At 54.3% G+C, this 26382-nt stretch overlaps 2 protein-coding genes across 5 annotated transcripts in view; one reads left to right on the top strand and one right to left on the bottom strand.

Moving 5' to 3' along the window:
* Positions 1-4952, bottom strand: part of INCA1 (inhibitor of CDK, cyclin A1 interacting protein 1) — a 7846-nt gene extending 2894 nt beyond the window's left edge. Inside the window, exons 1-2 of one of the 3 annotated variants that reach the window (XM_088828831.1) lie at positions 4832-4952; positions 2622-2709 (exon numbers count right to left, since the gene is read on the bottom strand). In XM_088828831.1, coding sequence (XP_088684957.1) covers positions 2622-2709; positions 4832-4952 — 209 coding nt within the window. Of the gene's footprint in view, positions 1-2621; positions 2710-4283; positions 4409-4831 lie in introns of those variants that run through there. The other 2 variants (XM_088828830.1, XM_055404697.2) reach the window with 2 other exon arrangements.
* Positions 4570-26382, top strand: KIF1C (kinesin family member 1C). 2 transcript variants are annotated; one of them, XM_055404539.2, is made up of 23 exons: positions 4570-4726; positions 6411-6531; positions 6781-6912; positions 7310-7386; positions 7725-7904; positions 8514-8579; positions 8971-9149; positions 9240-9351; positions 9738-9815; positions 9966-10031; positions 10123-10198; positions 10708-10786; positions 10994-11139; positions 12111-12280; positions 12440-12519; positions 12648-12723; positions 16806-16885; positions 17691-17785; positions 21071-21154; positions 21536-21722; positions 21867-21939; positions 22979-23593; positions 25158-26382. In XM_055404539.2, exons 3-23 carry the CDS (start codon positions 6807-6809, stop codon positions 25839-25841), a joined length of 3309 nt encoding a protein of 1102 aa, XP_055260514.1. In that variant the 5' UTR covers positions 4570-4726; positions 6411-6531; positions 6781-6806; the 3' UTR covers positions 25842-26382. The 2 variants fall into 2 exon arrangements, with proteins under 2 accessions (XP_055260514.1, XP_055260521.1); XM_055404546.2 differs by lacking the exon at positions 6411-6531 and having other exon boundaries at positions 4575-4726.

Genomic DNA, 26382 nt, shown 5'->3' with positions numbered 1-26382 from the left:
AAAGAGTTCGACATGACCTAGCGAGTAAACAACAACTCAGAAATACTAATATCCTTTAGGTAGGGTGTGCAAAAGTTGTTTGAGAACAGTTCTTATCACTTCTAAAGCCGCCAGACTGACTGACCTGATGTCTGCTCTCCTGCTCTCCAGGAGAAAGTCCCAAGGCTTCAGCCCTTTATCTTCATCCTTCTGTAAGTGATCTCACCCAGGTCCATGACTTTAAATACCATCAATGTGCTGATGAGTCCCAAATCTATATTTCCAGCTCTGGCTCCTCCCCTGGACTTCAGATTTGCAGGTTCAACTGCCCACTCAACACCTTCTCCCTAGCTTTCCCCATCTTGCCAAAAGGCACTCCAAACACCCAGTTGCTAGAACCAAAAATCTGGTATGCCTCACTCTCCCTCACCCCTCATATCCAATCTATCAGCAAGTCCTGTAAGTTCTACATCTGAAATACACTCAAATTTAACTACCGCTCACCATTTCCACTCCCACCACCATATTCCAGCACGTTTTCCCCTCTTTGGACTATTGCAATTGCATCCTCCTCCATTCCCTGCTTCCATTTGAATCCCTCAACAATCTAGTCTGCACAGAGCAGTCAGAGTAATCTTTTAGAAATGATTATGTAAAATAATACCCTGTTTAAAGTTATTTCAAAATGGTCTAAGTAGCAGGAGGCTGAATGGGTGTAACAAGAAAAAGATTATCCACCAGGAACTTCCCTGGTGGTCCAATGGTTAGGACTCAGCACTCTTGCCACTGAGAGCCCAGGTTCAATCTTTGGTTGGGGAACTAAGATCCCATAGCCGAGTGGTGTGTCCAGAAAAAACAAAGATTATCCAGCTAATGATAATTATTGCAGCTGACTAAAAATAGTACAAATAGGAAAAGGTGTACGTCAAGGTTGTATATTGTCACCTTGCTTATTTAACTTATATGCAGAGTACATCATGAGGAACGCTGGGCTGGAAGAAGCACAAGCTGGAATCAAGATTGCCGGGAGAAATATCAATAACCTCAGATATGCAGATGACACCACCCTTATGGCAGAAAGTGAAGAGGAACTCAAAAGCCTCTTGATGAAAGTGAAAGAGGAGAGTGAAAAGGTTGGCTTGAAGCTCAACATTCAGAAAACAAAGATCATGGCATCTGGTCCCATCACTTCATGGGAAATAGATGGAAAAACAGTGGAAACAGTGTCAGACTTTGTTTTTTTGGGCTCCAAAATCACTGCAGATGCTGATTGCAGCCATGAAATTAAAAGACACTTGCTCCTTGGAAGGAAAGTTATGACCAACCTTGATAGTATATTAAAAAGCAGAGACATTACTTTGCCAACCAAGGTCCGTCTAGTCAAGGCAATGGTTTTTCCCGTGGTCATGTATGGATGTGAGAGTTGGACTGTGAAGAAAGCTGATCGCCGAAGAATCGATGCTTTTGAACTGTGGTGTTGGAGAAGACTCTTGAGAGTCCCTTGTACTGCAAGGAGATCCAACCAGTCCATTCTAAAGGAGATCAATCCTGGATGTTCATTGGAGGGACTGATGCTAAAGCTGAAACTGCAATACTTTGGCCGCCTCATGCGACGAGTTGACTCACTGGAAAAGACTCTGATGCTGGGAAAGGTTGGGGGCGGGAGGAGAAGGGGACGACGGAGAATGAGATGGCTGGATGGCATCACCGACTCTGTGGACATGAGTTTGAGTGTACTCCGGGAGTTGGTGATGGACAGGGAGGCCTGGCGTGCTGTGATTCATGGGGTCGCGGAGAGTCGGACACGACTGAGCGACTGAACTGAACTGAACTGAACTGAACTGAAAAATAGTACTCCAGTTTCGTGGTTACTATTTTCTCTACTTCTGTAGTTGTTTGAAATTTTCCATAATAGAAAAGTTGAAGGAAAAGAAAGTTTGCTCATGTCATTTCCTTGCTTAGAACCTCCCACTGATTTCTACTGTCCTTAGCATAAAGTTCAAATTCTTTTCAATGGCCCATAAGGTCCTATGTGATCTGGCCTCTACCTGTCTGCCTTTACTCCACTTTTCCCTTGATCACTAAGTTTCAGTTATGCTGACGGGCTTCCTGGTCCTAGAAGACAGAAATTTAATTCTCTTCTTGGGACTTTGTTTTGTTTTTTCAAACCTACTATTCCTTCTTCTACTCCCTGGTTCTTAGCAGACTGGCTCCTTCTCATTTTTCAGATCTCAATTCAAACTCATCTCCTCTTCCCCTTCCACAGTCACACTCTATATATACTTGTGTCTCAGAGACATTCTACTTACATTATACTGTACATTTGTTTTATTTTTTCATGTGCTTACTACTATTTGAAATTATATTTATTCATATACACATTCTATTTCTTCCCTGTAGAATGTTGGCTCTATGAGCAGGACCCCTATCTTTCTAATTGCTGAATCCCCAATGCCTAATATTCAGTGCCTAGAACACTATAGTGTTCAAAAATAATTTGCTGAGTAAATTAATAAATCACCAATCCCCTGAGACCATTGAGATTCTTGTTTCTTATTTCGTACTCCTCTTGGGGAAGAACCCAGACATGGAATCCTGCCTCCGTCTCATCCCCCCTCCCCCACTGTGTGGGGAGGACTCACTTGGCAAAAGGGATAAGGTTGTCTGCATCTTCCTGTACTTGCATGACTGGACTGGGTTGGGAGGCTGGATTGAGTCTCTTCATTGGTGCTGGAAAGATAATGGAAAATGAATCATTCACTCATGTAATTCACCATGAGTGAATGTAAAGATTGGAAAGAAGATGTATAGGTCCAGAAGAAAGAAAATAAAGCGGAAAAGGTATTTCAAGTGCTGAATGTTTCCATTAGCTGAACATACACGATCAAGACAGCAAACACATGAAATGGTGAAAGATAAAAAGTCATTTTTCCTAAGCCAAATACACAGAGTAAGTGAAATTGACAGATGGCAGTTGAGTGACTTTACTGGCAATATGGGATAATGAAATGAAAAAGAATGAGAGGTGAATTAGATAGAGCCAAAGGCATTTGGGGATAATTGGTACAGAACTGGTGGCTGGGGCCAGTTAGAGAACTGAGGGTTGGTAAACAAACCAGGAATGAGGTGTTAATAAAAGGTAAGTGTGGACAGAGCGGTCAATTGGTGACAAGGAAGGAGGGGGCAGTGGTAATGTCTAGAGACGTAGAAGGTAAGCAGAGGTCAGTTACACAGGACCAGAATTCCAGACAGCAAAAGGTGACCTGAGAGCCAGTTGGGGTGGGCACACAAATGCAGATAAGAATGTTAGATGAGTTAGGAGAGGCAGCATAAATGCCAGAAAATTGGAAACTGTTGCAGGTGAGTAAGATGGGCTGAGAAAAGAAATGAAGAATGAGAAGAGGAGTATTTAGAGCTGAGCTGGCAAATGCCAGTAAAGCTGGGCTGAAAGGGCAGATGGGGTTTTAATGGAATATCTTGGGCCAGAACAGAGGAAGCTGAACTAGGGAGCAGGTGACCGCTGAGAGGCATTCAGACCTTAGGTAATTGGGTGTCTAGTTGGATGATCCAGATTTAAGAGAAACATGGAGCTAAGGAAGCTAGAAAGAGTCCTGGATGGTTGACGGGCTTGCGGGGGGTGGGGGGCGGGTCGGCGCGTGGGTCAGCCAAGTCTGGGAGGGGAACCTGAGCCTGACAGGGCAGAAGAGGACCTGAGGAATCTGGCCGGGCTGAGTTAGCTAGAGCCTGGAGGTCGTTGGGGGTGGAAAGCCCTGTCCGGAGCGAAGGCTAAGAGGAAAACCCCTTAGGGGGGCTCAAGGGACTCTTGGCAGCCGACCCAGGCGTGAGGAGCTGCTAAGCCTAAAGGCACAATTTGGGGACTGAGGAGTTGATGTGGCTTCCAGGTGGTGGGCCGTGCGGGGCTGAGGCCTGCTGGGGCCAGGCTGGGCAGGCAGGGGTGGCCTGGGCCTGAGGGGGCGACACGGCACTGCGGGCCCTGTCCAACCTAAGGACCAGGCCGAGACACAGCGCCGGGTGGCGGTGCCGCTGCCGACTGCACTTGGCCGGGGCACCTGAGGCAGCTGCGCGTCGAATTCTAGAACGTTACACCAGGCGCTGAGGAGGAGTGAGGCGGCGACTCGAGCCGAGGGCGGAGCCGACCAGTGCCTCGAGCCTTGGGGCGGAGCCTGCACCGCACCACCTCCTGGGCGGGGCTCGGCGGGCGGCTCCACCCCCTGAGCGCGCCTCCGACGGCGGCGACGTGCGCGCGCCAGGGGCCTGGGTCCCCTACCCGGGTCCGCCCCCACCTTTCCCGGCTTCTCTGACGCCGGCCACCCTCCGGAGTCCCGGCGTCCGGGTCGCCCTCCCGCGTCCGCAACTCAGTTCCCCTGTCTCCGCCTGGTGGGTCCCTCAGTCCTGGGGACATTGCCCCTTTAACAGCTGTCCGGGTCGCTCCCGGGCCGTTCGCGCGACGGCGCGCGCCCGCCCTCCCATCGCGCGCGCGCGCCCGCCGGTCCCCCGCCCCTTGCTCCCGCCCCAGCTCGCGCTGCCCGGGCGGGCGCCGGCCGCTGGCGCCGCTACTGCTGTCGCCCCCGGGGCGCGAGTCCGCCGCCCGCCGCCCGGGGACCCGGCGAGGGGCGGGGGCAGCCCCGAACCGGCCCCGGATCGCCCCCGCTCCCGTCTCACGCTTCCCGGAAAGTTTGTCCCTTTGCACTCTGCCCAGCCGCTCCGGGAGCCCCGCCGCGACGAGGTGAGAGCTGGGGAAGCGGCGGGGGGGGGGCGGTGAGGGAGGGGACGCCCGCGGAGGAATGTGCCGGGCAGGGAGGCGGGGAGCCGGGGTCCCGGTTTGCACCACTCGGTGGGGGCCGGCTGGCCGCGGGAGCCGGGATCATGTGCTGTTTGTCCCGCGGAGGCGCAGAGAGGTGCCAGGCCCGGGCCGGCCGTCGGTTGGCTGGACTGGAGGACAGGATCCGCATGGCCGCCCAGAAAGGCCGAGCCGGGGGCCTGTGTGAAAACTGCGGGGCGGGCAAGGTGCAGGTGGCCCGAGGACCCCTTTGGGGTCAGTCGGCCTCACTCCAGCCGCGGCTCCTCCCGGTACCCCCCTGCCCCTATACAGTGCACCGGCCGACCCCTGTACCTCTCTCTGAGTCCTTTACGCCGCAGGCCCCCAGCAGCGCCACCCCATTCCCAGTCCCAGAAGCTGTCAGGGCGTCACCACAGCGTGTCCCCATCAGTGTCCCTCCCCTCCCCTAGTCAGGGTCTGGGGGTCAGGGCTATTCTTCCCCTAGACAGCCTCTGTGGTTTCAGCTACTCCCTTCCTGTCCTGGACAGACTAGCCTTCTCACCCCTCCCATGACCTGGCTAGAAGGGCTGGTGAGGTGAGGCCCAACAGGACAGGGGTTTGAGGCCCTTGAGGGCCCCAGAAGGGGGACCCAGCATCCCTGATCTCTGTTCACAACCCTCCACCCTGTTGTCCGTGGGTGTGGGCTGCTCAGCTTCTCCTCCCTGGGTGTGGGCACCAGATCACCCACATTCCTGGGCTCCAGCCTGGCACCTTCCCCAAGGCAGCGGACGCCATCGCACTAGCCCCAGGCTGGAGCTGGGACCTGCCTGTTTCCTTTCCCTTCTCTTCCTTTTCAGGGGGACCCTACTTCCCCTAAACACAGGTATTCTGGATCCTTAACAGAGGACCCTGGGGGATGGTAGGATGGTTACAGGATAACCCCACCCTCTCCTGCCCATTGTCCTGGATCCTAAGGAGGAAATGCTGGGGCTGGGCAAGGGGTTTGGGGCTTATAGGCAGGCCCTATGGAGCCCAGTTCTAGGCTGTACCTCCAGCCATTGGACTTTGCCCATCAGCAGTCCCTCCCTCTGTGTGCAGGTCAGAGACCTTAGGTGGGAACTGGTTTCTACTTCTCCCTGACTGACCCTGTCAGGGAATTTTAGGGCAGGTCTTATGTTTGGGATTTTCTCTCATTTCATTTCTTTTCTGGGCTTCCAGTTTGTGCTTTAGTACTGCCTGTTGAACATTTCTGTGTTTGCTGTCCTCTAGGTCTTCCTTTCCATTTCTTCCATTATTTCCCTTGTAGCATAATCTCAGTCTTGGTCTCTCTGGTTTTCTTGGTGTCATGGTGTCGGGGACTTTCTGCCCCGCTTCCCACTGGCCTCAGTGTCTCTGCCCATGTGTCTGAATTGTCCTCTGCCCAGTCTCTTTCTCTCTTCTCTATCTGAACATCCAGTACACTTGTGAGTGACGAGGAATAAAAATATCACCATCCCTGCCCTTGGATTCACATTGCATTTGGCCACTCCAGAGGGACAGCCGGCCTCACTTTTCCTGACATTACCCCCTACCCCTTGCCCTCCAACCCTGGCAGCCCAGACATACTTCTGGAGCCATTGGTGCCTCCTAACCACTCTTCCCCCACAACCAGGGTTTCCCCCACAGCCCCAGCTGGCGTGGCCAGGCCCCCAGTGTAGGATGGGGCTCCTCCTACGAGGGCCGGTGGCAGCCAGAACTGATACAGCTCCCCTGGTCTGGGGCCAGGACGCCAGGTAACTCTGGGGTGACAACCCAGGTCCCTGCAAGCTGGGATATGGCTGGGGAGAGGCAGGCACACCTCCGGGAGTCCCCGAAGAGAGTGACATTGGGGAGGAAGGCCAGGGGAATAGAGACTGGGTCTTTGAGGGGCTGGATAGCCAGGGATGGGGCGGGGTGGAGAGGCTGGTTCCTGGGAGAAGCTGGGAGGTGACATCTGGGTCCCCCCCAGTCACTCTGACACCTCCTCTGTCTCTGTTCTCCAGCTGAGGAGGGTGGGCGTACTGGAGCCATGGCTGGTGCCTCAGTGAAAGTGGCAGTGAGAGTTCGGCCCTTTAACGCCCGTGAGACCAGTCAGGATGCCAAGTGTGTGGTCAGCATGCAGGGCAGCACCACCTGTGAGTGAGTCCCAGGGGCCCGGCTGGGCACAGGCAGGGCAGGCTAGGCCCACTATACCGCCCAGGCCTGCTGGGCCGAACCAGGAGGAGGGCTGCGCTGGGCACAGAGCAGGTGCTAGTTGTAAGGACAGGGGCTGGCCTTTCCATGCTCCCAGTCCCTGGGAGGGGGAATGTTGGCCTGAAGTCCTCCATTGCCCAATCCAGGGAGGCAGCCGGGAGGGGGGCGGGTCCTGGGAAGCCAAAATTAGCTTCGGTGGCTGGAGGGGGTGGGGAGTATTAAAGGGGAGAGATGAATTAGGATAGAGGTGGGGAGTGGGATACCTGGATTCTGGGGGCTTGTGGGGAGTGGGCAGAGGTTGGGAGTACCTGACTTTGGCCTTACTTCCTTTGCTGTCAGCCATCATCAATCCCAAACAGAGCAAGGATGCCCCCAAAAGCTTCACTTTCGATTACTCCTACTGGTCACACACTTCGGTGAGGTTGCTGGGCTGGGGGAAGAGCTAAGCAATGAGGAACATGGGCTTTAGGTCCTGGGGAAGGGGGCATTGCTAGGAAATTGGGCCTCCAGGGGATGGGTTGGGAGGACCAGCACCCGTGGGTGGGGGTAGGTAGGACCCTGTGCCTGTGACTTGGACTAGGAGGGGGAGGCAGAGTCCTTGGGGTAATGAGGACCGGCAGGAGACCAGATGGGATCTTCTGGGACAATCAGGACCGTGATGGGGGTGGGGAGCACACAGGACCTTTGGGCACCTGGATACCAAGGACAAAGTCATTTAGGGTTCCTGCTGTCTCTCTTGCCCCCTTTCACCTAGGCGGAAGACCCCCAGTTTGCATCTCAGCAGCAGGTGTATCGGGACATCGGAGAGGAGATGCTGCTGCATGCCTTTGAAGGCTACAATGTGTGCATCTTTGCCTATGGGCAGACGGGGGCTGGGAAGTCCTACACCATGATGGGGCGGCAGGAGCCGGGACAGCAGGGCATCGTGCCCCAGGTACTCACGGGGCCTGGCAGGGAGGCCGAGGCGGGAGCACCTTCAGCTGCCTCTCAGAGAGGAAGGCCCAGGTCTCAGGGAGATGATTCTCTGAGGTCCTCAGAAATAGGGAAGGTGATGGGGGTTGAGGTTGGCCACAGCCTGGACATCAGGGCCAAGAGGGCTCAGTGGGAAGAGCCACTGCTTTGGCAGCAGAGAGCCCTGGGTCTGAAGCTTGTTTCTACCACTTTCTGTTGTCTTACCTTGTCTTGGAATTCCTTGCAAGTGTAGTTCCACTGTAGACTCGTGTAGTCAAGGCATTGATCGTAGGAAAAACCAGTTGTGGATAGCTGAGAATTGACCCATATTCTTCCTGACTGCAGTACTGTGACCTTGCACTTGGGCTCTGGGTTTGCATTTTGGCTCACTGAATACTAGCCTGAGATCCTGGGCAAGCCAACCTCTCAGAGGTGACTCTCCCTTCTGTAAAATGCAAATGATCCCATCCCTCCCTTGGGGTTGTGGTAAAGGTTAAACAGGGTCACCTGAGATCTGGCCTGGCTTAGTACTGGGCTCCGCAGGTGTGCCATGAACAGCAGCATCTTTGTGTCTCTCTGTGTCTTCCTCCAGCTCTGTGAGGACCTCTTCTCTCGTGTTAGTAAGAACCAGAGCGCTCAGCTGTCCTATTCTGTGGAGGTAAGCCCAGGTCTTGGGATGGGGCTGGAGGTGGTCCACAGTGTCCCCTGGGTAGGGAGGAGGTGAGCAGAGTGATTAAGACCAAGGGCATCTTTGGAGTCAGTCAGCCTGGGATCTATTCTAGGCTCTGCCGGTTAGTGACCAGCTTTGGGCAAACAGTTTCTCTTTTGGCTCCTGAGGATGTTTCTCTAAAATGATAATGATCAGGGGTCCCCTCCTAGGGTTATTGGGAGGATCAGGTGAGCTTGTGCTTGTAAAATGCTTAGCGATGCAGGGTAAACATAGTAAACACTCAGCGTTACCTGTGTTGTATCCAGCGGGAGTCCAGGGTAAGCTTTACACTGGGTGTGGTTGTTAGCTCTGTGGTGTTTAGCTTGCTCCTCCCACTCAGGTGAGCTACATGGAGATCTACTGCGAGAGGGTACGAGACCTCTTGAACCCCAAGAGTCGGGGCTCTCTGCGGGTCCGAGAGCACCCCATCCTGGGCCCCTACGTGCAGGACCTGTCTAAACTGGCTGTGACCTCCTACGCTGACATTGCTGACCTCATGGACTGTGGCAATAAGGCGCGGTGAGGCAGGCTGACGCGGTGGAAGGGTAAGGGAGCCGGGGTTAGGAAGGTGTGGGGCGGGACCCACTGACCACTCCCTCCCCTACCCAGGACTGTGGCTGCCACCAACATGAATGAGACCAGCAGCCGTTCCCACGCTGTCTTCACCATTGTCTTCACACAACGCTGTCACGACCAGCTCACTGGACTGGACTCAGAGAAGGTAGGGCCCCCCTCCCGCCTGGTCACAGAGACAGAGATGAGATCAGTGGACCTTGTGTCCTCCCTCCCTGCTCAGGCTTGGTCGAGGGCCTCCCCTGGGCTTCCACGGCCCCTGCCCTGTGCTTCCTCCATGAGAGCAGTGGGATACAATCTCCTGTTTGAGTGTTTATCCTTCTTGCTAGATTCGTCAGGGCAGAGCTTGGAGCCCACTGTGCCTTGTCCTGGTACACAGTGGGCATGTGAACATCGTAAACAAATAAATGAACAAATGGACAAGTAACTAAGCCCTCACTGTCTTCTTATCTATTCCCCTTTCCTCCCCTACTCCTGGCTTTCTCCATCCCCCGCTAACTGCCCAGTCACCTCCTGCCTCCTTCCTCTGACCAGGTCAGTAAGATCAGTTTGGTGGACCTTGCTGGCAGCGAGCGGGCCGACTCCTCAGGGGCCCGGGGCATGCGCCTAAAGGTGAGGCTCTTGGGAGGGACGGACAGGGCCGTGTTGGGAGCTGAGGGCGGTGGTCTCTGCTTGTAACCTGGGGCTCTGGCTGTGGGAAGGAGGGGTGAAGGGGATTGGAGTGGGAGAAGAAGGCCTCATTCCCCATGTTCCTCTCAACAGGAAGGCGCCAACATCAACAAGTCCCTGACCACTCTGGGGAAGGTGATCTCGGCCCTTGCGGACATGGTGAGAGCTGGGCGTGGGAAGAGAAGGGGCTCTGGGAGAGTGAACAAAGCGGGTGGCCACCCTGACCCCCCTTCCCCCTTCCGCCCTTCAGCAATCAAAGAAGCGGAAGTCGGATTTTATCCCTTACAGGGACTCTGTGCTCACCTGGCTGCTCAAGGAGAATCTGGGTGAGGGACTCCTCCTCTCTCTTTCTCTCTCTCTCTTTGTCTTTCTCTGACGACCCTGCCACCAGTTCTGCTAACCCCTGTTGATGCATCTGACCAGACCCACTGCTGCCTCTGGGACCTCAAGTCCTCCAGTTGTCCCCTGACTCCCTGCCTGAGCCCGGGGCATCCTTTAGACAGTGTCCTAATGCCGAGATCAAGGTCATAACCTCCATGCCAAGCCAAGGGCCTCACTGACCTGGGGCTCCCTGTGACCCCTCAGACCCCACAACCACCTCTGACTTCACCCTCCTCTCCCTGACCTCTGACCATCCCACAGATGTCTGATGTCCCCACTTCTTCTGACCGTCAGTTTAATGATCAGCTTCACCAACTCTTAGCTTCAGCTTACCTTGAACAGTGACCCTCTAAGACCCCTGCCTAGGCAGTGAGGGCCCCCTGCCCCTGAGACCCAGTCTGACTTTTCTTAGAACTCCGCTTGGCTTAAGCTTTCCTGTGCTCTGCATTCACAGGTGGGAATTCACGCACAGCAATGATTGCAGCCCTGAGCCCTGCGGACATCAATTATGAAGAGACTCTTAGCACCCTCAGGTGGGGCTCTGGCAAGGCTGGGGTGGGACATGAGAAGTGCCAGGAGCTCAGAGGCTGGTAGCTCAGGAGCCTGTGCATGAGAGAGGGCTGACCTTCAACTCTACCCCTCTGTGAGGAAATGTGGGAGGGAGAGAGGGCATCAGGCAGCAGACCAAGGTCGCCTGTGTGTCTGGCCCTCACTCGTCCCGCTTCTCCCTCCTCACCCAGGTATGCTGACCGCACCAAGCAGATCCGCTGCAACGCTGTCATCAATGAGGACCCTAATGCCCGGCTGATCCGGGAGCTACAGGAAGAGGTGGCCCGGCTGCGGGAGCTGCTCATGGCTCAAGGGCTCTCCGCCTCGGCCTTGGGAGGTGGGCTTCCGGGAGGAGCGGCTCGGGAGGCCCCTGGGCCCACCTCATCCCTCCTGAGTTGCCTTTGTCCAGGCCTGGAGCCAGGGAGGGACCACTACCCAGAAAAGCCCGTATGTGCCCTGTGACGTAGCTGCAGATGTGGAGAGGTGACAGATCATGCCTTCAGATGTGACAGCTGGGAGGGACAGGTCCTCCTGAGGAGGGGCAGGCAGGATTCAGAGGGAACTTGACAGGCTCCTGGAACTACTGAAATGATAGGAGCAGGAATAAATAGCCAGTCATGCATTTGTGACTTACACAGTAAGTCATTAAGAATAGACTGCTGGGCATCTGCATTGACAGAAATTCTTGTGAAACATTGGGAATTAAATTGATCATAAATTTAATAACGGTCAACTTGGAGTAATTTTTGAAATGTGAGGCTTGGCCTCTCTACCCTGAAATGGCATCTGTATTAGAGAATCTGTGATCCGTGTTAACTATGTCCAGTGTGGGTTCTGCATTGTCTTGGGGTCCATCCCTTTGAGGAGTCAGGGTGCTCAGGGGCATGATTGGGAAAATAAGGGTTCTTGGGAAGAGAAGGTAGGTGTGATGTTGACCTCTGCACATTTGAAGGGTAGTCTTGCGCAAGAGAAAAAAAACAGTGTAGTCCATCTCATCCCAGAAGACAGAACTAGAAACAGGTACATTTCAGATTTTAGCTCAACACAGCAAAGCACTTTCTGATGGTGCATGTCATTTAACAGTGGAAGGAACTGGCTGCCTTGTTCAGTAATGAGCTCTCCATCACTGGAGGGGAACAAGCAGAGACTTAGTGTCCATTCCTCAAGGCTGTAGTAGGAAGGCTTTCCACTTGGTTGGGGTGGACCACATGTCTTCTGTAGTCCTTACAGGCTGGTCTGGTGTGAGATCTCTGTCTCTTGTCAGATGCATCTTTCCTTAGCCTCCTTTTACTCCTTTCTCCCTCCTAGGCCGGAAGGTGGACGAGGGGAGTCCCGAAGGTGCTTTGCCGGCTCTGTCGTCACCCTCTGCCCCAGCTTCGCCCTCATCCCCCGCAGCTCACAATGGGGAGCTGGAGCCCTCATTCTCCCCTAATCCCGAGCCCCAGATTGGGCCTGAGGAGGCCATGGAGAGACTGCAGGTGGGATGCTGGAGCAGAGAAGGGGTGGGGCCTGGGGGCCGCTAGGAGTTTTTTCTCCAAAGCCAGGGTTCAAGAGGAATAAGGCATCCTGGGAGTAGCATGGCCCCCCTGGAGGACTTGTCCCAGACTGTCATGATCGCTGCCTGTTTGTGCCCCCAGGAGACAGAGAAGATTATTGCTGAGCTGAATGAAACTTGGGAGGAGAAGCTCCGTAAGACGGAGGCCTTGAGGATGGAGAGGTGTGGGGGTGGGGCCCACAGCTGGAGCCCCGGAAGGAGCGGGGTGGGGAGGGGAAGTCGGTCCCTGCCTGGAACGGGTTTGTTGGTCCTGAGGACAAGACCAATATCCGCCTCTCCTGTGCCTACAGAGAAGCACTGCTGGCTGAGATGGGGGTGGCTGTCCGGGAAGATGGGGGAACTGTGGGCGTCTTCTCTCCAAAGAAGGTGAGTGAGGGGCCGAATGAGGAGGCCTGGGAGACTCTGGGTGCTGAGAGAAGAGGGTTGGGGTGGCAGGGTAGTGAGTTCTAACTCTGCTTTCTGAGGTCTCTGAATTGGCCCTCCATCATCTCTGTCCCCACTCCTGCCACCTGGTGTCTGTGTTATCAGGCTGTCCTGTCTTCATCCATCTAGGGACCACAGAAGGATGCCAGGGAAGACCTAGGTATTGACAGACAGAAGCCCACACACGTGTGTGAGTTCATGCATAGCGTGTGTTTCTGGATTCATAAGAAACTGGTTATGGTGGTTACCCCCAGGGGAAGGGAGAGGCTGGGGAGAGTTGATTGGGAAAGTGACTTTTCCATGCTGTGCTCTTCTGTATCATTTGGATTTTATACCCCGTGCATGTGACCTACTTTTGGTGGCTCAGTGAAAAAGAATCCGCTTGCAATGCAGGAGATGCAGGTTCGATCCCTGGGTCGCGAAGATCCCCTGGAGTAGGAAATGGCAGCCCACTCCAGGATTCTGGCTTGGGAAATCCCATAGACAGAGGAGTATGGCAGGCTACCATCATGGGATCGAAAAGAGTCAGATATGACTTAGCGACTAATTAACAACAACCCTGTGCGTGTGATAACCTACTCAACAAACAAAACCCCAAACCTGGAAAATGAAAGTTTTGAAAAGTTAGCTTGGGAAGACAAGACTGTAAAGGAACAGAGGAAGAATGAGCACTAAATTGTAAGATGTTGATTGGAGAGGCAGCAGAAGGTTTAAAGATGGACGTATCAGTGCAGCCTGGAGACTTGTGGAAACTGGTTTCCTGGAGAAAGGTGGTTTGGAAGGTGTAGCCTGAAAGATGGATGGGGTGGTGGGAGCAGGGAAAACATGGGGCTGAGCAAATGTGGAATCTTGTCGCCAGAGTGGGGCCTGGCATATGGCGGTGGTATAGTCGGAGCTCAGGAAGTCCCTGTGGTGAGGAAGGAAGGAAGGAAGCAGGGCAGGAGTGATGAGGCTCAGCTGGAGGAGGGAGGAATGGTATTCAGAACCTGTAACAACCAGCACAGCACAAGGACCCACCAACCAGAGTGGACTGGGGCCAGCACAGCTGTACCGGGACCAGTGTGAGCAGAGCAGGCACTTCCAGTCCTAGTGCTGGAAGGGAGCCATGCCGGTCTGGGCCTTGGTACCAAGCATAATGAGACCGGGCCCTAAGAGTGACACACCCCTTCCAGGCGGTGGATTATTGGAAGGAGACCCCTCCAAATTTCAGGTGGACAAGGCATCTGGGAGACTGAGCAAGCAGGGACCACTGAACCAGGATCCAAATAGAGGAGAGGTGTTTGCCTGAGGCTCAGCCTGGGGAGCAAGAGAGCTGTCCATGGGTGATGGAGGGCGGCCGGCAGGGCTGAGGGGTCAGGTCTGGGGCTAGGTACCTGGGGTTTTGGGGTTCCCAAGAGGCCTACACCTGGGAGGAGGGTCTGGAAAGAGGCTCTCAGTGTGGCTTGCCCATCCATCACCTTGGGGTGCCATGTACCTCTGGACCTTCTGCCACAGCTCCAGGGCTGGGGAGAGGTCGGGAGGGATGGACAGACTGACAGGGGTCTCACAACACAGGATGCCACCTGCTCAAGCCTGGGACCAGTGGGAGGGGCTTTTGTTTGGTTCTTGTAAAGGTGGCATTCTCATGTGGTGAGGTGTGTGGAGTGAAAAGGAAACCTTCCTTCCCACCCTTAGCGTCCCCTCCCAGAGGCGGGTCCTGTTAGCAGTTTCCGCTGTGTTCTAGAGGCCATCTCAGCACATGCCGGCGTGTGTGATAGAAAACCAGCCGCACACTCAGGCACACTTTTCTTTTTGCAGTAGCAGTGGTTCTATACCTGACGTTATTTTTTTCACATAATGCATCATCGTTCTATCTGTTATTGTTTGTTTTCTTCCCCACAGTGTCAGGATATTCTATTGTATAGACATCAAATAATTTTTTATTTAACCAGCTTCCTACTGATGGGCATTTAGGTCATTTCCCATTCTCTGATACTATAAACAATGTTATAGAAGGTAGTCTTACAAATAGTTTGTGGTCTGTAGAACGAATTCCTAGAAGTGGAGATTTGGGGTCCAACAGTCAGATTTTGATCTGTTTTGCCTCCAGAGATTATTAACCATGCCCACTTAGACTCTCAGAACAACGTATCTGAGAGCCCATGTTCATTCACCCTCTTAACCTTTTTCATCTTTGCCAATCTGATTGGTAAGGAAAAAAAAAGGTGTCTTAGAGGAGGTAACTTCTGCATTTTCTCTTGGTAGTAAAGATGAACCCTTTCTCATGAGTTTAAAAGTCATGTGGATTTCAGAGAAAAAGCTGTTAGACTCACAGGAGAAACAGGTTTAGAAGGGGTGACTCCAGCCTAGGAAAGGTCCAGTGAAGAATTGGGTCTTTGGGGCCAAAGCTCCAGTTTGTCCTGGGGAGAGCCAGGAACCTTCGGGAAAGCCCCCTCATTCTGGGACTTTGCCCCAGGCCTAAGGTCTTCTTAAGTTGGTCGTCTTCAAACCTGGCTGGGAGCTTCCTTCACGGGGCCAAGGTAGGGGGAGTGGGGAGCAGGACAGAACTGTGGGTCCCCCACCCCCACTTTGACCTGATCAGCTCTCTGCTTATCTGCTTGATGTTTTAGGCTTCTTGGTAAGGTTTCATGTGAACAAAGGGTTCCTGGGCTGAACAGAGATTGAAAAGCACTGTCCTAAATCGTGTCTCCTCTCCCAGGGGACAGATTACTTTCTGCTTCTAGGGCCCATCAGTGTTTGCCATTCCCAGGCAGGCCAGACACTGCAGGGTCGAGAGGGGCGGGACCATCTTTCTGGAGAAGAGCAGGTGTTGGAGAATGATTGTTGAGGGGCCTGGTGGAGGATCGGACATAGATACTCATTGCACCCGTCATGGACATAGCCTTGGGCTTCCTGTTCAGGGGAACTCCCAGAGAAACATGGGGCCTCGATTGCTGGGTGTTTCCCCCTGTGTCCTCTGCTTTCCTGCTTCCCTGCCTTTGTTTGGACCACTCCTTTCTTCTGCATGTCCATGTCCTCCTCATCGTCAGAGACCAGCTCCCATACTGCCTTTTCCATGAAGTTCCCCTGACTTGCCTGAGCTCCCATTGGTCTTCACTGTACTCATCTTTGTGTATAAGCCCCTTCCAGGGTACAATGGGGTAAATGAATGAATGAGCTAAGTGAGGGCATGAGAAGTTCAGAAAGTCTACTATGAGACCTGCGTTTCTCGCCTGCGATGGTGTTTCCACACTCAATCTTATCTCCCCTTGTTGACTCTGATTTCCTGACTGATCGGACAGCAGCATTTGGGTTTGGCTTATCTCTGTGTCCTGCCTGGTGCCTCAGTAGGGTTTTGCACCTAGAAGGGCCATAGTAACTCCTCGGAGAACAGGCCGGGGATCTTGTGTTCAGGTGGAAGGCTTAGGAAAGCTTTGTGGAGGAAGTGGCATTTGAGACAGACCAAGAGGGACGGGAAATGAATGATTTTGATGGGTGGGGGTGGGGCGGGGAGGGAGGCTGTTCCAGGCAGGATGACAGGCAGGGATGTAGGAGCTCTGCTTTAGGAGTGAGGGCTCAGAGTCCAGTGGGTGGGAGCTCGGAAGGGGAGAGGACACCCTAGAAAGGGGCTTGGGCTAAGTGAGCTGAGCCCAGCCGTGGAGGAGGCCCAGAGGTACAGGCTGCAAAAGCCGATTTGAGTCAGGTGGGCTTGAGGTGTGGGTAGGAGAGGTCTGAGCAGTCCTCTCTCATTACCTCCCCTCCCACCCCCACAAGTGGCAAGATGTATTTTGAAGGAAGAAATGATGAGCCTAGGGCCAGAGGGAAAGAAGGGCAAGGGCAGGTAGCTGCCAAGGTTTCCTGCAGGGAGACTGGTGGGGCCTGGGAAGTGGCTAGAAGGGTGGGGGTGTCTTGTGTGTGAGGAGAGGGTAGGGTGGGTCAGATAAGGGGCAGGAGGAGCTAGGAGAGCTCACCTGCAGAGATGTTTGCCAGAGTGCCTTCCCTCCCTCCTGATGGCCCTCCGCTGACTGCTGCCCCCTCCCGCTCAGACTCCGCACCTGGTGAACCTGAACGAAGACCCCCTGATGTCCGAGTGTCTGCTCTACCACATCAAAGATGGCGTTACCAGGTAGCCTTTGCTCTGGGCCTGTGGGGAGGTCTCTCTTTTTGGAGATTGGTTGCAGAGGGACCTGCCTTTCCTAGTGACCTCATGGGGACCTTCTGGGTCTCAAGTCAGCTCTTCTGCAGCCCTGCTAGCTCTCTGGGCTTCCTGAGAACCAGCTGAGCCTACCTTTGGTGGGGGTGACACGCCTACTGGGACTAAACGAGCCCAACGCTTGCGCGGCTGGGTCCCAATCTCCTGGGGCAGAGAGCAGGTGGGAACTTGACCACCACGTTCTTACCCTGCAGCACCATCGCTTGGGCATCACTTAGTGGAACCTTCCCTTGGGGTCGGGGGAGTGAAGGGAAACATGACCCTGGCCTCACGCTGCCCACGTGGCAGGAGGCTTCACTGGCTAATGCTAATGAACCTCCAGCTCTCAGAGCCTCCAAGGTCACCTCCTGGAGGTAAATGGGTGGGAGTGTTCCTTCCTGTTCCACCACAGGCTGTTCAGCTGTCCTTGGTGATCATCATGGGAAGGATATGGGAACTGAGACTGAGAACATTCACCCCACTGCAGGTTCCTTTTCCTCTTTGCTACATAACAGATGTGGGCTTGGAGCCAGGCAGATCTGAGCTCACACCCCAGCTTCACCACTGCTGGGCTGCCTGACTTTGGGCAAGTTACTTATCTCAGGCTCAGCTTCCTCATCTGTGAAATGGGAATAATTATACTTGGTTGATTGAGTCAGATGAACGTTTTGGTTCAGAAGGGGCTTGGCATATGTATGACTGATACATGCTCAGAAAACGTCGGCTGTTGCTTCTCCAGGGTCGGCCAGGTCGATGTGGACATCAAGCTGACGGGGCAGTTCATCCGGGAGCAACACTGCCTGTTCCGGAGCATCCCTCAGTCAGACGGAGAAGGTAATGGCTGAGGGGATGAGGGTGGAGTGGCCAGACGAGGAGAGAGAGCGCTCATGCTGAATGCAGAGGCCTGGGTCAGGCTCTGGGAGTATGGCCATGTGGGAGGGACGTGTCCACCCTGAGAGGGGCTTCAACCTCCTGGTCAGCCATGGGGGCCCTGCTGTCTGCTCCCACGCTCAGGGTGCAGACTGTTTACAAGGGACAGGAGTGGTGAAGGTCCCCAAGGCAGAAACAGGAGACTGTGGCTCCAGAGGGTAAGATTTTGGGAAAGAGGAGATCCAGCCCTCTTGCTTGATTTTTTAACCTCGAATAGCACCTTGGTCATTTTTTATGAAAACTTGTACTTTTTCAGTGGGATATCTGAATTTATCTCTGAAAACCTGCTTACCTGTCCAGCTATGAATGCAAAAGCTCTGGGCAGTTAGTTGACGTGTGTATCCTTTTGGCTCTAAAACTTTCAGAGGTTTTTAGCTGTTTCTGGCCACAGCAGCAAAAGCTTTTAGGAATCATGAGCCCTCAGGTAGTAGTGTGTCTGACAGGTAGTATCACAACGCTCATGGTGAAGTACCACTTAGGGTGTGTTCTGAGGTCACGTTTTGTTCTGGTTCAGTCATTTTTTTTTTTAATGGACTGATTTGTATTCAACTGGGCCTGAGTGAAGTGGAACTCTGAGAAGCGAGTTTGGCAGGGAGGCTGGCCGTGTCACACCTGAGTCCTTGGTGTCCCTGCTGTGTCACACCTGAGCTGTCTGTCACCTCGAGCTGGTGCTATGTGCCTTAGCTTGGGGTGGGGGGTTGGGGGTAGGGTCGGGGGATGGGAGACGGGCATATCAGAGTGTGTTTTAAAATAAGACATATTCTCGCAGCCTGCAGCTCAGGTTGAACACCTGCCAGGTGGGCTTCCATTCCAGTTCAGGGTCCGTGGATTATTGCCTGGTTCGGGTCCCCAGTGGCAGCTCACGCTTCCGGCATTGCGAGCTGTGAACTGTTAAATCAGTTCAGCCCAGTGAGTGAGTGCCGAGTTCCTGTTCTGCGGTTCCCTCAAGCTGTGTTCTGGGGTGATACCAAAACCACAGAAGGCCCTTGGAGCCAACCCACCCTTGAGGGGGAGCTCAGAGTGTGTGTGGGAAGAAGACAGGCACACATTGGTTACATCACAGTGAAAAGAGCAGCTGTTCTGTGCCCTAAAGACGTTGTTTCGTCTCTCGGTCATGTCTGACTCTTGGCGACACCATGGACTTTAGGCCACCAGGCTCCTCTGTCCATGCATGGGATTTCCCAGGCCAGAATACTGGAGTGGGTAGGCATTTCCTTCTCGAGGGGACCTTCCCAACCTAGGGATCAAACCTGAGTCTCCTGCTTAGCAGGCAGATTCTTTACCACTGAGCCACCTGGGAAGCCCTCCCCAAAGATGGGGGCTGTGTAAAGGGTTAGTCTGTTTGGGCCTTTGCTCTTACAGCAGACTTAAGACCAAAGACAGGCTGAGAAGAGCAGGCCTCAGGGATGCAGTTGTGAACATGGAAGAATAGTTATTACTTACCATGTACACTGCATTTTGTCATACAGCTCACAGGTGAGGGAGCTGAGGTTCCTGGGGTTGGGGAATTTGCCTGAGATCACACAGCTAGCTTCCCTGGTGGCTCAGATGGTAAAGAATTTGCCTGCAGTGCAGGAGACCCAGGTTCAATCCCTGCGTCGGGAAGATGCCCTGGAGGAGGAAATAGAAACCCACTCCAGTATTCTTACCTGGAGAATTCCATGGACAGAGGAGCCTGGTGGACTGTATGTAGCACATAGCATTGCAAAAGAGTCAGACATGACTGAGCGTGTCACACACAGCTAGCAGGAGAACTGGGTTGGGATGCAGCATGGCTGGCTTTAGGGCCAGAGCTGTGAGTCTTGGCTGCCTCGGTTCAGATCTCTGTGGGTTCACCTGGGTTCTCTCCTGGTCCCATTTCCTTCCATTACAGCTATCACTGCCCAACCCTGACTTTAGATTGTTTGCTCACTTACTTATCGTCTTACCAAGTAGAAGTGATGTCTGTATGAGCAGCAATTATGTCTTTTATCTCCTGTATTTCCAGGACCTAAAATAGTGCCTGGTGTATTATAGGGGCCCAGTATATTTATGGAATGGATGGATGAATTTGGGGCATGGTGGGAAATAAGGCAAAATAGCCAGCTCATGGCCTTCAGTCATCTCATCCTCTCCTCTGGCACCACCTTCCATTGCTGGGCTTGGACACAAATGATGTTTTATTCCATTTGTCTGCCATCTTTTCCATCATTTCTGCCCCTTAATCTGAGTTTCCCTTTGAGCATCAGCTCAAAAGTTAGCACTTTCCCATGATCATTTCCAGTCCTCTGCCCCTAAGCCAAGTTCCTCTTTGCTATTTTTGTTCTCCCGCAGGACCCATAGGCTCATCTTTGCCTTACGTTACCATTTGTTCTGGTTTCTCTATTCCTTGTAACATAAATAACTCATTTTCGTGCATCACTGTGTTTGAGCCTTTCAGCCACTCTGTATGGAAAGACTTTGTTATCCCGTTGTATAGCTCTGAGAGATCGGGTGACTGTTCAGTATCCCTCCATTAAGGAGTCACAGAGTCTGGGTCTTTGAAATTCAGGGCCCCATGACCACGGGGCACTTGTCCTTGAGGACAGGGAGCTGCTTCAGACATCTTTGTGTCCCACAAGAGGAAGGTTCTGTGATTTGTACAAGGAGCACCTTGATAGACTGTGGCTTGGGTTGACTTTAATCTCATCCCATGAAGATAGGGATCTGTGGACTGTGGCTTGAGAGGATTAGTCATGTAGCAGTTTGCGAGCTGCATCAGACACAAGTGGGACTAGGCGCCTGCCGGAGGAATCCAGACCTGGCTAGACACAGTGTTGTTTGGAAGGCGGGAGTGAGTTGTCATCTGGATGGCAGGAATGACAGACAGGGCCCACTGACCAGTTGGACCTGAAAGACCACATCCTCTGAGAGTTCCAGGCTTGTTAAGCCACTGCTGGAGAGGCTGGTGGAGGGTAAACAGGCAGCACCCACCCCCACCCCTCACCACCACCGGGGCTCGTGGGAGCTGCAGCTGGGGCTCTAACCCTCCTTCTGCTCTTCCTTTCCCATGCTGCCTGCCACCAGAGGGGCCGTGGCACCCCCAACAGGTACTGGAGGGTGGAACTGGGGTGCATGTGTGTTTTGGGGGGGAATGCAAGATGGGAATCTATGACCTTACCCCTCTTCCCTTGGAGTCTGATCCCTCCTTCTTCTCTCTCCTTGCCTCAGTGGTGGTCACCCTGGAGCCCTGCGAAGGAGCTGAGACCTATGTCAATGGGAAACTTGTGACCGAGCCTGTGGTGCTGAAGTCAGGTAGAGGAGGGTGTAGTGAGGGGCCTGACCGTGCAAGGAAGAGCTTGGGTGAATCCTGGCAGGACTCAGAAATAAATAGGAGACAGTGTGGGATATGAAGATCGACTGGGAAGGGGAGAGGAGCCAGGGTTTGGTTTGTCTTGCTGTCTCAGGGCAACAGGAAGAGGATGCCCAGTTCCTGACTTCCTGTGACGCTCAGGGACAGGGCAGTTCCCAGGGTCAACTGGGGGAGCCTTGGCTCTGATTGCGCTGGACTTGGGGTGAAGGGAGAGATGGTGTGTGGGCTCCTTTGATTGGTGGGCAAGGCCCCTTACACCTAGGGCGTGAGGAAGGGGTGCTGCTCTGGGGAGTGAGCCCACATCTCCATCCTCCTTCCTCCAGGGAATAGGATCGTGATGGGCAAGAACCATGTGTTCCGCTTCAATCACCCGGAGCAGGCACGGCTAGAGCGGGAGCGAGGGGTCCCCCCACCCCCAGGACCGCCCTCTGAGCCCGTTGACTGGAACTTTGCCCAGAAGGAACTTCTGGAGCAGCAAGGCATCGACATCAAGCTGGAGATGGAGAAGAGGTGCGTGGGGAGGGTGATCAGGCCCCAGGCCCTTCTGGCCATCCCGCCCAGGCCCCCAGCCCCCAGCGTCTTCCTCTTGTTAGATGCCCCATTGAGGTGGCTCCGAAACCTCACAGTTTTGCCTCCCCTCCCACCCAACTCCAGGCTTCAGGATCTGGAGAACCAGTACAGAAAGGAAAAGGAAGAGGCAGACCTTCTTCTGGAGCAGCAGCGGCTGGTGAGGGGCTGGCGGGGGCGTGGCAGGAAGGCGAGGGTTGGTGGGGCGTGGAGTGCAGACAGGCGGGTGGGAGGTGGGCTGGCAGCACTTCATCCTGACTCCCACTGAGTCAGAGTAGGGAGTGGCTCTGGGCTGGGGGGGTAGAGGTGGCGTCTAGGAGGAGACAGAGGAGCAATGTAACCCAGGGAAGAACCCATAATCCCAGGAGCGAGAGTTCTCCCAGGCGACTGGGGCTTCCCAGACTCTTGCTGATCTTGGGCCTCTTGTATGATTTTTACCACCTGTGCTGTCACTTCCCTGGTGGCTCAGTGGTAAAGAATCCGTCTGTAATGCAGGAAACGCAGAGGCCTCAGGTTCGATCCCTGGGTAGGGATGATCCCTGGAGGATCTTGACAACCCACTCCAGTATTGTTGCCAGGAAAATCTTGTGGACAGAGGAGCCAGTGGGCTACAGTCCATGGGGTTGCAAAAAGTCAGACATGAGTGAAGCGACTGAGCATGCACCCACGAGCTGCTGCTTATTTAAGATTGTTCTTTGAGTAGACTTGCTTTTATTTTTACTTTTTAAAATATGTGTTTATTTGGCTGCACTGGGTCTTAGTTGTGTCACGTTCTCTAGTTCTGGCGAATGGGCTTAGTTGACCCCTGGCACGTGGGATCTTAGTTCCCCAACCAAGGGTGGAACCCGTGTCCCTGCATTGCAAGGAGGATTCTTAACCACTGGAGCAACAGGAAAGTTCCTTGGACTTTACTTTTAAATCTTTAATCTTGTCCTGAGTGATAGATACATGAAACCCACATCTGGCATGGCTGCAGATTATTAGCTATACTCACTTCCTCTGTGCTAGCCACCACACCACACACTCCAAGTACCTGTGGGGAGGTGTTGTCATCACCTTTGCTGTGCAGACAAGCAGAGATCAAGCCCTGTGCCCCACACTGCACAGTTCTAACCACTGTGTGTCTGTGTTGTTGGGATGCACGGCCCTGAGGTGTCCTTAGCCACCTCCCCACCTGTCTCCCTTCTCTCTGGCCTCAGTATGCAGACTCTGACAGTGGGGATGACTCCGACAAGCGCTCCTGCGAAGAGAGCTGGCGGCTCATCTCATCTCTGCGCGAGCAGCTGCCCCCCACCACGGTCCAGACCATCGTCAAGCGCTGTGGCCTACCCAGCAGCGGCAAGCGCAGGGCCCCCCGCAGGGTGTACCAGATTCCCCAGCGGAGGCGGCTGCAGGGCAAAGACCCCCGCTGGGCCACCATGGCTGACCTGAAGATGCAGGCTGTGAAGGAGATCTGCTATGAGGTGGCCCTGGCTGACTTCCGTCACGGGCGGGCCGAGATTGAGGCCCTGGCTGCCCTTAAGATGCGGGAGCTCTGCCGCACGTATGGCAAGCCCGAAGGGCCTGGGGATGCCTGGAGGGCCGTGGCCCGGGATGTCTGGGACACTGTGGGTGAGGAAGAAGGTGGCGGAGGTGGAGGTGGCGGCAGTGAGGAGGGAGCCCGCGGCGCAGAGGTGGAGGACCTGCGGGCTCACATTGACAAGCTGACGGGGATCCTGCAGGAGGTGAAGCTGCAGAACAGCACCAAGGACCGCGAGCTGCAGGCCCTGCGGGACCGCATGCTTCGCATGGAAAGGGTCATCCCCCTGACCCAGGTAGGACAGGCCTGCCCGGCCTCTCCCCGCTTTCCTCCCTTCCTGCTGTCCTCCCGTGTAAGAACCAGAACCTCCCACTACAGAGTCCAACCTCCTTTCTCCTCTGCCTTTAAAAGAATCTTATTGACGTTTAACATAGCTCTTCTCAGCGTAGTTTGTGAATCACCTGCTTCACAACCACCAGGGCCCTAACTGAAAATGCAGATTCTTAGGTTTTGCCCCAGACCCACTGAAGCAGCATCTTTGGGCGTTAGAAATGAATCTGCATTTATAACAAGTGCCCGGGTAGTTCTGAAGTGCAGTAGACTTTGGGAACCACTGACATAAAGGGTACAGTCCCTTATGTTACCACTCAATGGGTGTTCACATACTGTTCACTCTTAGAACCACCCCTCTCCTGGGTGACCCTCGACTCTGGTGGCCGCTGTACTGAACACTTCTCCTGTGTCACTATGTAAATCTTCACAGTGGCCCTGTAAGCCATAGTGTTACCATTTACCCCGGTTTTGCATGTGTTCAGTCAAGAGTTGAGTGTTTACTGTGTGCCAGGCATCATGCTAGCTATAGGGGTTACTCACAACAGACAAAATTTCTGCTGTGTTCCCACTTGCCTGCTGAAGGGGGATGACAGGCAGCCGGTCATGACGACAGTCATGCTTGTTGAAGGCTTACAACTCCACCTGCAACCCTTACCCCTGTCTCCTCGCTCTCTCCTCTCCAAACCCTTGGGTCGTTGCTGTTTCTTGAACTCCTGGCCTCAAAGCCTTTACGCCTGCTGTTCCCTCTGCCTAGAACGCCCTTCCTCACTGAGACCATATAGCTCACCCCTCACTTCCTTCAGGAGGTGTTCACTAAAATGATAACATTTCAATGAACCTCTTCCTGTTCTTTCATTGCCACTACTCCCACCCTGGCTTCCTGTCCCCTCTCCTTGTTCTGGTCTTTTCCATGTGAAGATACATTTTTGTATTTATATAAAATCTACAGCATGGTATTCTATATACTATATAATATAAATACTATATATTAAATAACTTGAATACATGCGTTCAACGTTTTATGGAAGTATAGCATGCGTGCCATGCTATATGTTTGTCTCATTTATTTGTCAGTTGTGTCAGTCCATTGAAATGATGGCAGGTATTTTTCTTCCGTATTTACTGACTGCTGTATCCCCAGCGCATGTCATTTATTCAGCAGTATTTGCTGAGTGCCCGCTATGGGAGGCTTGTGGAATTTCCCATGTAGTTTTAGAGCAGCCCTGTGTCATAGGTACTGTCATTGTTGATGTCATCTTGCACGTGAGGACAGAGGCATAGAGGTTACAAGCCAGCGACTCAGACCCACAGCTCGGAGGTGGCCGACCTTGACTGGGTCTGACCACCCGGCTCTGGGTCTGGGCTCCTTAACCAGTGTCCCTACAGCTTCCTCAACCCCAGGCCCCTCTCAGGACCCTGGACATCCACCCGCTCCAGAGCCTTCCCACGTGTCCTCCTGAACCTGTATGTCTTCAGGAGGCCACTTTCCTCACGTTCCCCCCTCCTCTCATCTCTGCCCCTCCCAGGATCACGAGGATGAGAATGAAGAAGCTGGTGAGACCACGTGGGCCCAGCCCCAAGGGTCTGAGGCAGCGGAGGAGGAAGCCCCCAGTGACCGAGCGCCCCCCGCCCGGCCCTCCTCCCCACCCCTGTCGAGCTGGGAGCGGGTATCAAGGCTGATGGAGGAGGACCCTGCCTTTCGTCGGGGCCGCCTCCGCTGGCTCAAGCAGGAGCAGCTGCGGCTGCAGGGACTGCAGGGCTCCGGGGGCCGGGGCGGGGGGCTGCGCAGACCCCCCGCCCGCTTTGTGCCCCCTCATGACTGCAAACTGCGCTTCCCCTTTAAGAGCAACCCCCAGCACCGTGAGTCCTGGCCAGGGGCGGGGGCCGGGGAGTCCCCAGCACCACCCCAGCCCCCTGAGGAGCTCACCCCACCTCCGGCCACCCCCGTGCGAAGACCCCCAAGTCCCCGCAGGTCCCACCGTCCCCGCAGGAACTCCCTGGACGGAGGGGGCCGGTCCCGGGGAGGGGGTTCTGCACAGCCTGAACCCCAGCACTTCCAGCCGAAAAAGCACAACTATTATCCCCAGCAGCCCCAGCCATACCCAGCCCAGCGGCCCCCAGGGCCCCGCTACCCCCCGTACACTACACCCCCGAGGATGAGACGGCAGCGCTCAGCCCCTGACCTCAAGGAGAGTGGGGCGGCCGTGTGAGCCCCGCATCCTGGGCAGAGAGGGTCTGGCGGGGTCCCTCGCTGGGAGGAACACTGCTTCCCCAGAGGCAGGGAGGCCCTGGAAAAGAGAGAGAAGGTCCGAGTAGGTGATAGGAGACGTAGGGTGACTGGGCCGGAGGCTGAGGAAGGACAAGGGCACGGAGCTGCCAGGAGTGAACCAAAGTGAAGGAGAGTGATGGGAAGCTGCCTCGGGGCCCCCCCTTGCAGGGGAGGTCCCACAAACGCTGCTAGGGTGGGTGGGGGGCGGGGGTGCTGCGTAGTCAGTGTTTGACTTTCTTTTCAAGTCGGGGCAGAAGGAGAGAACCTAGAGGGAAGTGAGGTCTCCCCGTCCTGGCCCCTGTCTTGTCTGTCTGTCTGTCTGTGGTGGGTTTCTGTTTCCAGGGAGGTGTGGTGGGATCATAAGTCATTCCCCTCCCCCTTCCAGGCCTCCTGCTATATTTGGGGAAACCTGTCTGGTTTCTGGTTTGGCTCGGGTCCCGTGAGGATGTGGGACCCTTCAATAAAAGCTAGCAAACAGAGAA

The sequence above is a fragment of the Moschus berezovskii genome, chromosome 20 (assembly GCF_049115385.1).
Source record: "Moschus berezovskii isolate FMDL1 chromosome 20, NW_MosBer_1.0, whole genome shotgun sequence".
Classification (NCBI taxonomy): domain Eukaryota; kingdom Metazoa; phylum Chordata; class Mammalia; order Artiodactyla; family Moschidae; genus Moschus; species Moschus berezovskii.
Note: the sequence above shows the minus strand (reverse complement) of the source record. Positions and strands in the feature narration are given on the sequence as shown.